Here is a 16390-nt window from a genome sequence, read left to right on the forward strand (position 1 = left end):
CGCTCCTCTTCTCCTTACTCCGAGGTGACACGTCCCGGGGGCGAGAGGCACCGTGGGACAAAGGCCCTCACCCGGCTGAGAGAACAGGAGGCGGCGGGACTTTCCAGCTGCCAGGTAAAGACGGCGGCTGTGCCCCGTAATCGAGCGAATACCACTGTGGAAGGAAAAGCAAGTGAAGGTGAGAGCTGAGAAAAGGGTGTCATGTTTCAGTATTCTTATATGAGACATACAACGTCATCTTCAGTCCTAACCGGCAAGCTCCTCTTCAGGGTTCCCGCCAGCCACGCCCAGCCACGACGCTCCATTCCACAACTCACCTGAGATGCAAGGTGATCTAGAAAGTCTCAGTGTGGGACTTACGTGATTTCTCTCCGTCATTCTCTCTCCCTCTCTCTGTCTCACGGGTGTCACTGGACTCTCCTCTTCCTCATTCGCTGAGGGGCGCGGCCGGCCGTGGGTGCACAAGAACAGGCAAATCCACCAAGAGTTAGTTTGAAACACCCTCGCCCACCACACCGCCTTGTAAATTGCAGCCTTGGACAAACCAGTTCTTGCCCCAAATGCCTCTGAGCATGGGAAGAGTGCTTTTTGAACATCACTGAAAAGCCTGCCTTGAAGTTATCATGGAGTTAAGGGAAAAGATTCCAGGTCAGACCAGTTAGGGATGCACTAACCTGTCAGTTTCTCTCAGATTTTTCTTATCCTAACTCCACTTCACCCCCAAATTTGAGATTCGTGGTGTTTTTAAAGGTTTGCATAAAAGTACATCTGCATTTTAATGCCCGTTTCTTCTTATATTTTTGTATGTCATTATGGCCTCGTATACACACACTCATTGCAAGCAATTTTTCCAACAGGATGTGTTTTTGAATGTGCGTTTTTTAAATAATGTGTGCATTTTTGCAACCCACACTCCTAAAAAATGTATTTTTGTACACTTTTTGATTGGTGAACACCGTTGCAAAATTCGGAGAAATGCGAATTTCGGACAATAACCGGATTTCAGTTCGCATCTTGGTTCGTGAGCAGGTAAAGCTGCATTGAAATACAAACCAAACGCATTTCTCCCCTCTAGAGCAACCTGCCCCAGCCCAGCCCGATGTGTCAGACTACAACACCTATCATCCTTTTTGGTAATGGGAGTTATAGTCTAAGACCTCAGGAGGGCGCCAGGTTGGGGAAGGAGACTGAGAGCTGCAGCTGGGGCCCGGATCCAGCGAAGCGCCCCCCTTACCTGCCTCCCGGGGCTTGGCTCACCGGGCAACGCTCCGTCCGACGCCGCAGCCTCCAGGAAGTTGGATGGAACCAGGCCCTCCTGCCCATGCATCTCCCCCTGCAGGTAGAAGAAGCAAAAGCCTCCAGCGTCCCCACGGATGGAGACCAAAACGTCTGCGGCAAAGGCAAATGCTGCCGCCCTGTTTTCTCCCAGGTTGGGGGATACTGGGATCTGTAGTCCAGCCGATCTGGAGGGCCCCAGTTGGGGAAAGCGAGTTTAGAGCGGCGGGAAGGTTTTGTACTCACGTAATAAAAGCCATCGTCATCCATGGAACTGAGCACCGTCACCACGTCCCCTGCACAAAACCGTAGCTCTGCCTAGAAGGAAAAATCGAGGACAACTTTCCCCATCTGTAGAGGGTCCCGTCACCTTCTGCATTTTCAGTTTTCTCCTGGAAACTAGCTATTTTGGTGGAGTGGACATTTCCCCCCGAAGAACCAGAGCTGTTTCCCCCTGCTGGTGATTGCCTGCCGCTTTCCTCCTTCCTGGGGCAGTCACGCGGGCGGATCCTAACCAACAATATTCCCCAGCAGCCCTTCCACGGGCTGTAGTGAGGGAGACGAGGGGGGGGGGAAACAGGGCCATTCCACCAGCCCCACTGAAAGACTCTTCCTTTTCCTCTCCCCTCCCTATCCCTTTTTCCTCACGTGTCGTGTCTTTGTAGATTGTAAGCCTGCAGGCTGGTTTTATCGATTACATGTGAGCTGCTTTGGAAGGGGTTTTTTTTGGTTGAGTAGAGATATAACAATATTTTAAATAAAGAGATCAGTAAAACATGTTAAAGTCTGGCTTTTAGAATATAAAGACCTTGATGATTGGGGACCCAGGCATCCGAGGGGGTCACCGCCCCATTACCAGCTGACTAGCCCCCTTCGATCTACAGGGGGTGCCCTCCTCATTGTCCCGCCCCGCTGCAAATAAGGTTTCGGGTTAACTCCCGCCCAGGAGAGGTGCGTTTCCCCGCACCGTGAATACTTTTAAATCTAAAGATAAACACTTCTCTGTTTACAAAACCCATCGGTGCCTGATTTGTTGGTCTGGGTGTTTTCAAGCTAGATCACGGTTGCAGCATTTTAAAGCGCTTTTATCGGGATAGTAGGATCTTAGGGTTGTGTTTCCGGCACGTGTTTTATTCGTTTTGAAACCCGCTCTTGCGCAACTTCGGAGCAAGGGCGAGGCGTAAGGATTTGAGGCGTCACGTGAGAATGGGGGGTGGGAGTGGAAATTGTGCAAATAGTTGGTGATTTTTGTGAACTGCCCAGAGATCTTCGGCTATTGGGCGGTATAAAAATGTAATAAATAAATAAATAAATAAAATTGAGGGGAAAGAAGGGGTGGAGCCATTCAGGTTTCTGCACCACTGGAGTAAGCAGGCATTTTTGGAAGGAGAGGCTCCCGCCAAAGCGTGTGTGTGCGTGTGTGTGCGTTTCAGTACTGCTAAAAATGTGTGTGAAAAACAAGTTTGCTCCAAAGCTTCGGAAGGAGCATGTAGGAAGAGGAAATAAGCAACACGTCTCAGTCCTGTCGTAAGGATACAGGCAGAAATACCCTTGAATGGTAGCAAAGTCTGGAAGCTTTTAAGAAGAGGATGGATAGGTGGGTGTCCAGACTCGAATTAAAAACCTTTCGGGGTTCTCTGTCTCTGGAGGTTTTTAAGAAGAGTCTGGACAGCCACCTCTCATGGATGGTTTCACTGGTTTTCCTGCACGCTGCAGAGGGCTGGACTAGATGCCCTTTGTGGTCCCTTCAAACTCCACAACGGTCTGTTTCTAAGCCTACCAAGCAGTGCCCGTCCTCACAAGCGTTTGGTGCCGTTTTGAGGGCAGAAAGGTGGGATAGAAATGGAGTAACTCAATTAAATAAAAATAAATCAACAGCCGTTTCGCGTCCTGTCCTCCCTGCTCCTGCCCCGTCGTGTCTTCCTAGCACTGCAAAGAACAACGTCACGGTGGCTGTCGCTCACCTCCGTGTCTAGGTTGGGCGAGTTTTCTTTGGGGTTATAGTCAAAGATGGCCACCATCGTCCTTGGGGTGTCGTCTTCAGAGCTAAGGTCCTGACGGTCGTGGGCTCCTGAAAGAGAAAGGAGACGTGCAGCGGCCAGCCATTCACGGAAGGCTCCTGCTTCCCTGCAAACTTCCCAGGCAATGCTTCGGAGCGAAGTTCTTGCACACCGCTTTGGGTACGGGTGAGAATTTCATTTCAGTTTGCTTTGGATCTGGATTTCCCGAGATTCTCAAATGGCTTCGTATTGCCGATGGAAAGAAGCTGAGATCCCAGACTTCCGAATGGGGAGGAACTGAAAGGGACGGATTTGGCCCTCTCTACGTGCCCCTGCCTGGCGCAACACCCAAGAGAAAAAAGGAAAGCGACGCTCACCAAATGCCAGCTCCTCGTCTTCTGGCTTCTCTCGCTCCGCTGTGGGGAGAAATGGCACGTTGCGAGCGGGCTGCGTTTGCCAGCGTCAGTTCTGAGTAAAGCAGATCCCAACAAGCCAAGAAGCCATGATGGGAACTTCATAGAATGATAGAATCATAGAATCGCAGAGTTGGAAGGGGCCTACAAGGCCATCGAGTCCGACCCCCTGCTCAATGCAGGAATCCACCCTAAAGCATCCCTGACAGAGGGTTGTCCAGCTGCCTCTTGAAGGCCTCCAGGGTGGGAGAGCCCACAACCTCCCTGGGTCACTGATTCCATTGTCGTACTGCTCTAACAGCCATGAAGGTTTTCCTGATGTCCAGCTGGAATCTGGCTTCCTGTCACTTGAGCCCGTTATTCCGTGTCCTGCACTCTGGGAGGATCGAGAAGAGATCCTGGCCCTCCTCTGTGTGGCAACCTTCCAACTCTACTATTCTATGATTCTATGAAAGGGGCGTGTCCTTCTGGAGTTCTGTGGAGGACCAGTTCGGGACCCCACATCGGGCGGATTTGGTGCCTGGCCCTACCGTTCCGCAGCCCTGCTGTGTCCAATACCTACCTTTTTTGGACCGCCGAGGCTTCGGAGGACGAACTGCAGGCCGCTGCAGAGGCGGAGAAGGAGAAAATGCGCCATTGCCTGCATTGAAAGAAAGCCCGCCCCCCCCCACAAATTAATAAAGCAACAGAATGAGCAAGATAACAAATCAGAGCAAGAAGAACATTTGCAAGCTAATCTTACGCAGCATTTATTTAAGTTTCTGGATTCGGCTCTGGATATAGAAATCGGCTTTGGAGATATGCAGCTGTGGCTACGTTCCCAGAAAACAAGATTTCGGCTGCCTTGTGTACCGCAAACGAGTGGGTGAAGAGTAGTCAGGGACACGGCAAAAGAACGTAAACGACCCCCTAACGGATGGGGATGCTTTGCTGAACGGTCGGACACCTCTCCCCAATATTTGGAGGGAGACACGCTCCGGCTAGCTCTGAGAGGCAGATAAACAGTTTAGAAAAAGTCTGAATTGGGAGACAGGAGAGTGGCGGAGTTCTGAGCTGGGCTTTAGGAGGGCTCGCACAGATCCGAGTTCTCGCTTTGGGAATTCGTGGCAGGATCGGCGGTTTTGCTGCCCGCTGGAGGAATCCTGCATGGTTTCCGCTTTGCTGTGCTGTGCAAGCTGTTCCCCCTCTGCCGTCTAGCGCAGAGGTCATAGAGTCATAGAATAGTAGAGTTGGAAGGGGCCTATAAGGCCATCCAGTCCAACCCCACCCCGCTCAGTGCAGGAATTGGTCTTCAGGCTGGGAAAGATTCAACCCTGGAGTTCTCAGGAGCCACATCCCAGGGTTGGGTTGGCAAAGGGAGCAGGGCTAAAAATCCCCCCAAACGTCAGCACATTTTAAGCGCGGAGCCCTGCCACTAGTTAAGCCTTGGAAGGGGTGTTTCAGCCTTTTAGAATGGGGGAGAAAAATGCAAAAAGTTGGAAATGCTCTGGCAGGCAGGTGGAAAAGTGAAGGGGACCAGGCCATCTGCAGGGATTAGGACCCCCCGGTAGGCTGGATTTTCCCCATGGGGCTCAGCACCCCTGCCCTAAAAGGTTCAAGCAGGTAACGCAGCCAGGTGGAGCACCTAGTGTTTCCGCCAGCACGCATGTCGGAAGGTGGCCTTCTTGTAAGAGTTGCTTCCTTGCGCCGTCACTGTCCACCTGGACCTCGGAGACCATGTTGCACGGAATGTACCCCGTTCTGCCTCCACTTTCTCCCCTGTAGAACCCATCTGCATCCTTGTGGCCGTAGACCTGCGGGACCAGATGGAGGAGGGAGACAGACGATCATTTGCAAGAGAGCCAAACGTGGCTGGAGAGAGATCCGCCGAGGCGAAGCCGCTCCCAGCTCCCCCAAAACACATGCCTGCCGCCCTGGTGTCGTCAGCCGTGCTGCTCAGACAGGCCTGGCGACACAGGGGTGAGGGTAAGTGCCCCGCAAATGGGGATCCGTCCCGAGTCTCAACCTCCAGCGGAAACACTGCTCCGTCTACTCCTTCGTAAATAAATACATAAAGAAAGAAACCCCGGCTCTCCCATGGGGCGGAATTCTTTTTAAAAGAAAGAAAGGCATAATAGAAAACACTAGGAGAAACCAAGATAAATTGAACACTAACTTTACGCCCCCCCCAAAACCATTCTTTTCATTTTCCCCGTAAGCAATGCTTCCCCCCCTCCCCACGCATCTAGCCCAATCTTCACCAACCCGGCACCCTCCAGATGTGTCGGAATGCAACTTCCATCATCCCCAGCAAGCACAGTGTCTGGGGATAATAGGCATTGCAGTCCAACACATCTGGAAGGTGTGTGGCGATATTTGCACTGTTCTGGTTCAAGTGGAGACTGTGCCCCTTAGAATCATAGAATAGCAGAGTTGGAAGGGACCCACAAGGCCATCCAGTCCAACCCCCTGCTCCATGCAGGAATCCACCCTAAAGCATCCCTGACAGAGGGTTGTCCGGCTGCCTCTTGAAGGCCTCTAGTGTGGGGGAGCCCACCACCTCCCCAGGCAACTGATTCCATTGTCGTACTGCTCTAACAGTCAGGAAGTTTTTTGCTCTGGCCCGGCTTCTTCCAAAATGTTCCCCGGTGCCTAACGAATCGGATCCCTTCCTCCCTAAACCTGGGGGCATCTTGACGGGTACTAAGAGCGGTGCTGTGCAATGGCACGTTTTGCAGTTGAGTCAGCCCATTTCTCCCACCTACCTTCAGAATCTGGCCCTCCTGAAAGGGAAGTTCCTCTTCAGCAGCGTCAGGGTTGGGAGACATCGAAGCGGGGTCGTAGTCGAAGAGAGCCACGAAGAGTCGCGCCGAGTCCCCGTCGTCCATCATTTCGGGAGAAAGACTCCTCCAAGCGCCTGGCCAAGACACAAAAGGCTCACTTTTGAAGCAGGGGTGTCCGTTGCCAAGAACCACAGCCCTTTGGGGCCTTGCCAGATTTCTGCAGAGCGTCCGACTTGTCTTGCTTTGGTGAGCCAAACCACATGATTTCCCCGAATTATAGAGACCTTTCACATGTCATGTTTTGGGTGGTCTTGGTAATAATTTGCGCAAATACGGAGTTGCGCAAATTGCGGCGATAAATTACAGAGTTTTGCGAACTTTGCGCAAATTGCGACCATAATTTACAAAAATTCAAAAATATTGAAAACCTGCTAGCTGACCTGATTCAGTGCAAAACTTACAAAGTGTGGCCCCTGGGCCCAGAATTCAGCTTCCTGTGAATCTCAGTTTTGTTTCGTTTGTTTTTAAAACACACACACGCACAATAGAACACAGCAACACAAGTCCTTAGCCCTCATGTTTCTAGCTGCAAAGATATACTTAAGAGCATGTTAGCGGTCCCTGCTGAAATCTTAGAAGCCAGAGATGCAGTGCGCAGGTGCGGGCGGGCGCTGCCTTGGCAAATTTCTGCTCTCTATGAATAGCAAAAGATGATGTGAGTTGTGCTGCAAATTAAGGCTGTATAACACGTGTGTGCGTATGTGTGTGTTTTAAGAGGGGCTGTCAAATTCCAATTGCCTATTAACATTTCCTACATTGCATCCTTTCAGGGCACTCCAAATCCACCACCTGGGGATGGATTCTCATCATCTTTCGTGGGTTGATCATTTTGGCTGGAGGGTGTCTGCAGCGCCCATCATGCTAGCAGCTCACTTACAGCTGGCAAATCCTGTGAAAACCTTGCCTCATTTATCCTCATAACGGCCCTGCGAGGAAGAACTCTGCTGTGCCCATTTTGCAGATGGCAAAACTGAGGCTAATGAACTCCAGCCCCCAAAACGTCTCAGGCTGGCATCGGTTACCTCCTCTTCCTCGCAGGGTGTTCCGAAAAGGACAGCCAACTCACCAAAATTGGAGCCGGGAGGTGCCACTACTTCTCGGCGTTTCCTCTGGGGCCTTCTGCCTCTTCGGATCGGGGCCTGCCAGCACGTGGAGTTCAGCGCGTCAGGGTTGCCGCTCCCTGCCACCTGAAAGAGAAGCCTCAGCAGAATGAGTCCCACGGCCATCCTCCGAAATGTCCACAGAATGGCGGCAGCCCACGGCAAGAACACACAAAAAGCCAAGCGCTGCAATGCAGTATTCCTCCAGCCGGCAGCGAGAAAACACGGGAGGGCTACAAGGCGAAGCTGGTGTCATCTGGACCCCCCCTACCCCGCCCGGTAAAATCCCGTGAATGAGGCAGGGCAATTGCGCGATCAAAGCATCGTCTGGAAGCGACCCTTGGGCTGAAACCACTACCCCTTCATCTTGGGTCTCCCTGCTGCTCCTGGCTTTTATGTTGTTTCTTAAGCTATTTTTAAAAATTAGAGAGGGAGACTGGAGCAGGCAGGGACCATCAGAGCCTGCTTCAGTTGGAAACCCCCCCCCCCCGGGCTAACATCTTCACCTTGTGGGGAAGAAGGAGCTGTTGGTTTGCCCCTCCATTGGGAGATGAGAGGACGGAGCAGGGCCTTCCCACCAGCCTGAACAGTCTCCTTAATTTCTTTTTATTTTCTCCCTCTTCCCTCCCCATCCCCTTTTCCTTGTGTGTCTTGTCTTTTTTAGAATGTAAGCCTGAGGGTAGGGACTGTCTTCTTTATTGACACATTGTAAGCCGCTCCGAGAGCCTTTTGGCTGAGGTGCGGGATAAAAATACTTTAAACAAATAAAATAAAAATAAAAATGAATTATTTCTAACTGGGAGGCTGGCGTGGAGTGCTGTGAAGGTCTGCCCTCCAGCGTCATCTGTGTTTGGGTTCCAAAGAGTGCTTCGGTGTGTTAGAAACTGGACCCCAACTCTGCCTTGAACTTAGGTTCCCAGTTACTAGTCTATTAGCCTTTCCAATTTGCCTTCTGGGAAGTGGTTTTTTTGTAACCTGCCCCGTAGCCTCTTTATCCCCATTGCAGCTGGTCCCTGAGAGCACCCACGGCACACACACACCCAAACGTGCCCACTGACTCTAAAAGTTTGGGCGCCCATCTCGGAAGTGCAAAAGAGCAACTCCCCGCCCTGAGATCAATTGCCAAACGCTTCGCTTTCATTTTGGAGGGTTTCCCTAAAGCAACGCCGGAGAAGAGGAATACTGCATAGGGGACTCCCGGCCAGTGACGTCCGAGCGGGAGCCGTTTCCGGAGCGACACCGTGACCAAAAGCCGCGGAGCATCCCGGACGGACGGACGCGCCACCCGCTCCGGAGAACGAGGGAGCCCTCCGTTTTGGAAAGCGCGCGGCACAGGAAGCAGAATGCAAGCAAGCCTGGGAGCGGGGGAGGGAGAAGCACGGCGTCGCAGGAACACGACACACAGCCGGATGGATGGCAAGCGGCGGCCACGGCAGCGGGCGAATGAAGCGTCTCACGGACCCGTGTTTGCGGCGGTGGCGGCGGCAGGCAGGCGGCCTCCTTCCGAGGTCGGTCGGGCGCGGCTCTCCAGAGAGACGGGCTCCGCTCCAGGCTCCTGCTTCGCTCTTCGCCGGGACCCGGGGGCCCCTTCCGCCAGCAGAGGTGCCCGGGGGACCGCCCGGGGGACCCGCTCCATTCGGTATTCTCTTCTTCCCAGCTGCTGCAGCGCTTCAGCTCTCGCTGCCCGCTGGAGCGGACTGGCCCCGACTGGCCGGAGCTGTCGCTCCAGCCCTCCTCGCAGTCCGTGGGGGAGCCCTCGGCCCGCCCGTCCGAACTCAGCTGGCTGGCCGGGGTGGAGGTGATGGTCAAGTCCGGGTCGTCTTCCGAGTCGTACTCGATGTCAATCTCCAAACTCTCTGGGCTGAGGCAGCAGGGGAAGCTTGGCGGGGCGTCCCCAGCTGCCTCCCGGGGCAGCGTCCGCTTCTGAGCGAGGGGCCCGGGCCCCAACCTCGGCCAGTTGCACAGCCCCAGCTCCGCCCCCACCGCCAGGCTGGTGATCACATCCAGGTTCTCCTTGAGACTCTGTGCTCTGTACAGGCCTCCCCCGGCCTGAGCCGAGCTGCTCGGCGTGGGCCTGCTCCGCTCCCGGGGCTCCCCTTTCCTCTTCCTGCTTCCCAGGGCCTGGCCGCGGGCCTTCTCCTTGCAACGGGCGGGTCTCCTCCATTCCGCTGCAGGCATCATCCCCTTCCCGTGGCAATCCCATTCCCAGCTCCCGGGAGAGGCTTCGTCCACCTCCTCTCTTCCGAACTTTTGGGGGGTGCTCCTTTCCGGCAAGATGTGCTCCGAAGGATCCAGGTTCCTCTTTGGCTGAGCATTCGGAGGAGGAGGAGGAGGAAGAGGAGGAGGAACCTCCATCCTTCCGAGGGGGTACGGAGGGCTCTCCAGGAAGCCGCCCACGGCCTTCTTTTCTGGAGGGCCGGGGACCCGTCTGCTGGTCAAGGCCTGCTCCCAGTCTCCCTCCTCCTCCTCCTCTTCTTCCGTCACTTCCGGGATGCTAAACAGGACTTTGCTGCAGTTTTTGGGCAGCGGGGTTTCCAGGATCCGTTCCAGGATCTCTTCGTCGCTATCGGTGTCGCCGGGGTCCTGTCGCGTTCCAGCCCCAGCGATCAGGCCGGTGAAGAAGGGAGAGGAAGGGGGGAGAGAGAGAGAAAGAAAGAGGAAAGAGACATTAAAAAGGGGGTGGGGTGGGTGGGAACGGTACCTACCGTCATCAAAGAGGATGAGACAAATTCTCAGAGGAGGCTCGATCTGACGAGGGTCGTTAACTGTGATAATCTGGAACCTCTAACGTCAGAGGCACTGTACCAGTTTTTCCGGGTGGGGTAACAGGAGGCTACTACCCTGTGTGTGTGAGACACCCTCATTATTGGAAGTTGGATACTGGGTTGGATGGACCCTTGACCCAATCCAGCTTCAGGACTCTTCTTATGTTTGAGATGGCGCTAAAATCTGTCGCCGGGGTCAACAGTACAAACCCAGAGAAGGCCAAGTGCTTAGAAAGAAGTGTGGGGAGTAGTTACGGGGTTGAACATCCGGGCCAAAGGCTCAGCAGGGGCAGCTCTTTGGTGATGGGTTCGAGACCAGGCGGTCCTTCCAGCCATTTCAGTCCCGCTTCAAAGCCTTTACGAATTCGGCAACAAGCTTTGTGCTACAAGAACACACAAACCGTGCAACCCTAAACAAGCTTACTCAGAAGAGATCAAACTGAGTCGAATGAGTCTCAGGGACGAATAGAGGATTTCAACCTAAGTGGCACGAAGATTCAGTTCAGCAGATTTCTGGAAAGCCCATTTAACACACGTTTTACTCAGGATAATTGACGCAAATCAATGTATCTGCCCATCTGCTTAGTTTGCACTTCAGTTATCACTAAACTTAAAATTTGAGGGTCTGTGTTTGTTTGTTTTTAAAAAAGCTTTTGCTGTTCGTGGGGGGAAAAAATAATGGTCCAGATAAGTTGAGTGGAACTGTGAGAGTAGCGAATATTTCTGCATGTTTTTCAATCTACATCATGAGGACTAGCACCTCTCTCTTTGGGAGTCTCACAGCTGCGCAGCCTTTGATGGCGTCTGAAGGGTTCCACACGAAGTTCAGCAAAGTATATCGGCCCTGCCTAAATCCTCCGGGGTGGAGCCTTGCTGGCGTTCTCCTGCAGTTGGGCCGGTCTCGTTTGGGGACGGCGGGGTGACTTGTACCCTTCCCGATGTTTTGGTCAGCTGACCCTCACTTGTGACACATGAATCTGCTGTAGAAGAACCTCTCCAGAATTCAGCTGGGGATGAATCCAGGACTTCATGCGAGTCGCTGCTTAGCCCCTGAACCTGTCTGGAGTGCGTGATATGCAGGGGAGTTTTGTTCAAGATCTCCTCTCTCTCTCTCTGAACAGAGCAGCCAGGACACAATCCATCCAGAAATATCTAGGGAGCAGAGAAGCCATTTCAGAGCACAGGTTCTTTTACGGATCCCCCTGGTACCATCTTTGGTTGCCACGAGGACAAAATCGGAGACCGGGTCACCTTCCAAAACAGTCTCCCTCTTTGCAAAATCTTCAAGCGTCATAATGCCACTCTAGAAATCTTCACTGAAGCCTGCGTTGGGAACATGGCATGGCGCTCCAGTCATGGTTTGCTAAAAAGGGTATCGTAGAGCTGATAGAAATGGGTTAGGGCATATCCCCTGAAAGGAAAGGCCTGAGAGTTTGGGTGTGTGTGTGTGTGTGTGTGTGTGTGTGTGTACTCTTCTTCTTCTTCTTCTTCTGGTTAGAAAACAAACAACTAGGAGAATGAAGTGGAGACAGTTGACAGGCATGGAACTCCTTCTAGTACAATACAACACAACGCAACACAATTATGCTTAATCAAGAAGTAGCTGATGCAATACTTAATTAACTTGTGGGACTCACTGCCACAAGATGAGACAGTGGGGAGAGCCACTAGATCAGTTGTGTTTAAAAGGGGATTCAGGCAAATTCACTCTATCAGTTTCTATCAGGTGCAGCAACTGAATAAAACTTCCGCTGACAAAAGCATTTGGAACGTTTCCAGCTCTAGGTTTTAGGCAACCCCCCCCCTCAATGCCCCCCTCCCTTGGTGAGTCTAACTCCTCACCACCCTTGCCACTAAATGGGCCTGATCCAGTACGGCAGTTCTTAGGTTCCACATAGATTCTCGCTCTTTATAATGCCGGCCGGACAAGGGGCTTAAAGATTTGCACGGATTAAAAGGAACAGCAAAAACAAGGCAATTAAACCATGATTCGAAGCAAGAAAGAATCTTGAGACACCTGGACAGGGCCGGCCCTCCCATGAGGCAGAGTGAGTCAGTGGCCTCAGGCGGCAGGAGCTGGGAGGCGGCAGCGGGGTGTTGAAGAAGAGAGCTGTGTGTGCTACACAGCCCGACCTGTGCCCCCCCCAAGCTCCCCTGCTGCCTTGAGGTGGGGGGAGGACGCTGACCCATTGCCAGCATTGAAGGGAGATTCACCAGGCCCTCCAGTTGGCATTTTTACACAGAATGACACTGACTGGCAGCAAAGGGATCTCCAGGCATATTGTTTTCCAGCCTTACCCGGAGATACTGAACAGTTATGCATGCAAAACAGGTGCCCTATGACGAAGCTTTTGGCCCTTTCTCTCTCTCTCTAAAAAAAAAAAAGCAAGATTCTAGTCCTTATTGTTCTGAATAAAGGGCTGATTGAAATAGGAATATGGGAAGCGCACAGGTTCAGAGCACAGGTTCTTTTACGGATCCCCCTGCGGGGGATCTTTGTTCTTTTTGCTGCAACAGGCTAACAAGGCCGCCAGCCTTCCCCGGAGCGAAGGCCGCCTCCGCTTTCGTGAACAGGGCCTGGATCACGGTTCATTCATTCATTCGTAGGGAATGAAACACGTTCACGCCAGTTTGGAAGGGGGAGTTTGCACGGACGTCCCTCCGCAGAACGAGGGGGACTTTTGCGCCAGCTGCGCCCCTTCCTAGAGTCGGAAGACCTACAGACGGTCGTGCACGCAATGGTAACTTCGAGGCTTGACTTCTGCAATGCGCTCTACATGGGGCTACCTTTGTGCCTAGTCCGGAAACTTCAACTAGTTCAAAATATGGCAGCCAGGCTGGTCACCGGTACACCTAGGGGTGACCACATTACACCAGTCTTAAAATCTCTTCACTGGCTACCAATTTGTTTCTGGGTGAAGTATAAAGTGTTGGTCATTACCTTTAAAGCCCTACATGGTTTGGGTCCAGGCTACCTGCGGCATCGCCTTCTCCCGTACAACCCGCCCCGCACACTCAGGTCCTCTGGGAAAAATCTACTCCAGCCAGCAAAAACCAGATTAACCACTGTTACCCGGAGGACCTTTTCTTCTGCCGCTCCCAGACTGTGGAATGGCTTGCCGGGAGAGCTTCGTCAACTTAACAGTCTTCCGGAATTTAAGAAAGCCACAAAGACTGATCTCTTCCGGCAGGCCTACCCAGCTGAATTTTAAATTTGCCTTTCAATGATGTGCTGCTTTTAGTGATGTATTGGTTTTAAATGTTTGAATTCGTTGTATGATGTTGCATTTGTGTTGTGCCCCGCCTCGATCCGGAGGGAGAGGTGGGTAACTATTATTATTATTATTATTATTATTATTATTATTATTATTAGTTCATGCACACACACACACACACACACACACACCAACTTCTGTTCCTGTGTCTACAGTTTGAAACGGTGCGGTGAGCGTCGAAATAGGAAACTACCTAGCAGTAGGGATACCATGAGCACCTGACGAGGTCCAGGAGTCTGGTGGACGACACCCGCCCCCCGCCCCGCTGCATCCAGCCCCCCAGACCCAGTCGGGTGCTCCTGGCACGAGTGCGAAACCCCACCCAAGCCCCGGCGAGCACTCGGACGCCACTCTCGCACCAAAATCATGTATTTCCCCTTCCTGCATCAATGGCAACCGCCAACGGCAACAGGAAATTGTGGCACTCCCCCCCCCCCCCGTGGATGCAGTAGGGGGAAGAGCATGATTTCTGCACATGGCCAGGCAAACAGGGCTGAGCGCCTGCGGAGGCCACCGCAGCCGAGTCCACCCAACCCTACTTGAGAGTTCCCTTGAACTTCTCAGAGGAGAGAAGCAGAATATAATTGTGATCATAGGGATGTGGAAGTCAAAAGAGGGGGGGGGGAATGGGAAAAAAAATTGGGCCAGGGGGGAACAATTTCCCCCAAATTATTCAGTTCCCCACCACTGTTCTTTCTCATTTCCCCCCTTCCCTGGTCTTTCTCACCTCTCTGCAATCAGATGGCGATGCCGGTGTGGATTGGGCCAACTGGCTGATCAAATATGCAGCTGCCCCTTAAGGCAGTCCTCCTGCAACCTGGTGCCCTCCAGATGTGTAGTCCGATGCGCCTGGAGGGCACTAGGCTGAGGAAGGCACCGTAGTCTCTCCGTTACGGTCGGACTGGGAGCCGTACCTTCTCTCCGTTTTCTCTGCCGTGGTGATCACCCGGGTTCCATTTGGACTCTCCCTGCCTCCCGGAGCGCTGGGTCTCCTCGTGCTCTTCCTCCTCCTCCTCCTCTTCCTCCTCCTCTTCCATAATATCGGAGAGGTCAGAACCGCGGCTGTGGTCCGCCAAGAGCGCCAGCGGGCGGTTTCCCGGATCTGACCTTTTCTCCCCCTGCTAGAGAAATTCAAGAGGATATCTCTGTAAGCTCCAGTCCAAATTCTCCCCAAACTGAAACGAGTATTTGAACATTCGAAGGTAGCTTCCAAAACCCACATTTTCCATGCAGAGATTCAAACGCTAACCAGGATTCATCTTAAAACTGGAAATTTGAATGCCTTAAGACCTCTTGGCATTTATTTATTTATTTATTTATCTAATTCATTAAAGCATTTTGACCTTGCTCTTTAATCACGAATTTTCCCAGGGCTTAGAAAGAAAGAAAGATCTCTTGACAGTTTTGATTTTTTGGCAGGCATCGGATTTGAGAGAAGATGTGAGCCGTCAAACTCTAGATACTATCATGTGCCATCCGTCAAACCTTACTGCCATTGCATGTCAGCTATCAATCACAAAGACCGATTGCCAGGTCATGTCAACTCCCAAGAAGAACCCCATACTAAACGACCATGCCATGTCAACTGTCAAGTGCAAATATTGGCTATCATGGTGTGCAGCTATCAAGGAAAGTCAAATACCAACTGCCATTGCACGCCTAATATCAAGCACAGTCAAACGCTAACTACCATTGCATGTCAAATATCCGATATCGCCACATTATTCGACGTCAATTACACACCTATGTGAACATTCTGGAAATATCCTGTCAATATTTGCCATCAAAAGACGAATGTTTAGGAGGCAGGTTCATTTCAGCCTGTCTGCATCGCACTGCATTATGGGCCGTTAAACTGGCCAAATGGAACGCCCCTTTCACCAAGGCATATACAGACCTCTCTCCTGACCCTGGGCGCCAGCAGGGCGGAGTCATCTTTGGAGATTTCTTTCAGTAGCTTGACTCTCCCCAGAGACCCGGACACAGATTCTGGACTTTGCCTCTCGCTTTGGCCCGGTTCTGCGGAACTGCTTTCTCCTTGCACGGAAGGCCTGCTAGCGGGCGGCGACTTTGTCCCCAGGCAGCTCGGATCACTTTCTAGCCCTCTTTGGGCCGGCGGCTCTTTCGTCCCCTGGTCCACGGAGCAGGCGCCACTGGTCCCCCGGTCTCTGACGTGGCCCCCTGGGCGCACCGCTTCTTGCGCTCTGACCGCGTGGAGTTGCTCCTGGGAAGGGAATTGTGGCAGAGTTTGGGGCCACATTACACCGAGGCTGGGTTGGCACAACCCACTAACCCATGCTCAGTGCTTGAGTTAGGGTTGCCATTGAACCGTGGGCATCTTGTGTTGTCTGAACCCAGGACATTTTCTGCAGGGGGACTTTTTAACCATCAGTGCAAGCTTATTTTTCTCTCAAACAAGCTACCTTGAGAACCGATGGGTTCTTTTGTTGGGTTGTTCAGGGAGCGCCAGAGCAGGAACCCAGGCAGGCCAGAGTTAGTCCCATAGGTGTGCACAGCACATCTCATTATTTTATCTATTTATTTATTTATTACATTTTTATACCGCCCAATAGCCAAAGCTCTCTGGGCGGTTCACAAAAATTAAAATCATGAAGAGCATAATAAAACAACCCACAATCTAAAAACACAAATACAAAATACAATATACAGGATAAAACCACGCAGCAAAAATTGATGTAGGTTAAAATATGGAATTAAAACAGCAAAGTTTTAATTTAAG

General features: G+C 52.2%; 1 protein-coding gene across 1 annotated transcript in view; it reads right to left on the reverse strand.

Annotated features, from left to right (window-relative positions):
* Positions 1–1121: 1121 nt before the first annotated feature.
* TSPOAP1 (TSPO associated protein 1) overlaps positions 1122–16390 on the reverse strand; it is a 48621-nt gene continuing 33352 nt past the window's right edge. The window contains exons 21-32 of the mRNA XM_063146809.1: positions 15560–15874; positions 14565–14768; positions 8889–10193; positions 7577–7697; positions 6433–6584; positions 5313–5481; positions 4251–4328; positions 3653–3691; positions 3240–3346; positions 1522–1593; positions 1189–1333; positions 1122–1126 (exon numbers count right to left, since the gene is read on the reverse strand). Of these exons, the coding sequence (XP_063002879.1) occupies positions 1122–1126; positions 1189–1333; positions 1522–1593; positions 3240–3346; positions 3653–3691; positions 4251–4328; positions 5313–5481; positions 6433–6584; positions 7577–7697; positions 8889–10193; positions 14565–14768; positions 15560–15874 (2712 nt within the window). The remainder of the gene's footprint in view (positions 1127–1188; positions 1334–1521; positions 1594–3239; positions 3347–3652; positions 3692–4250; positions 4329–5312; positions 5482–6432; positions 6585–7576; positions 7698–8888; positions 10194–14564; positions 14769–15559; positions 15875–16390) is intronic.

This window comes from Elgaria multicarinata, chromosome 22, assembly GCF_023053635.1.
Source record: "Elgaria multicarinata webbii isolate HBS135686 ecotype San Diego chromosome 22, rElgMul1.1.pri, whole genome shotgun sequence".
Classification (NCBI taxonomy): Eukaryota; Metazoa; Chordata; class Lepidosauria; order Squamata; family Anguidae; genus Elgaria; species Elgaria multicarinata.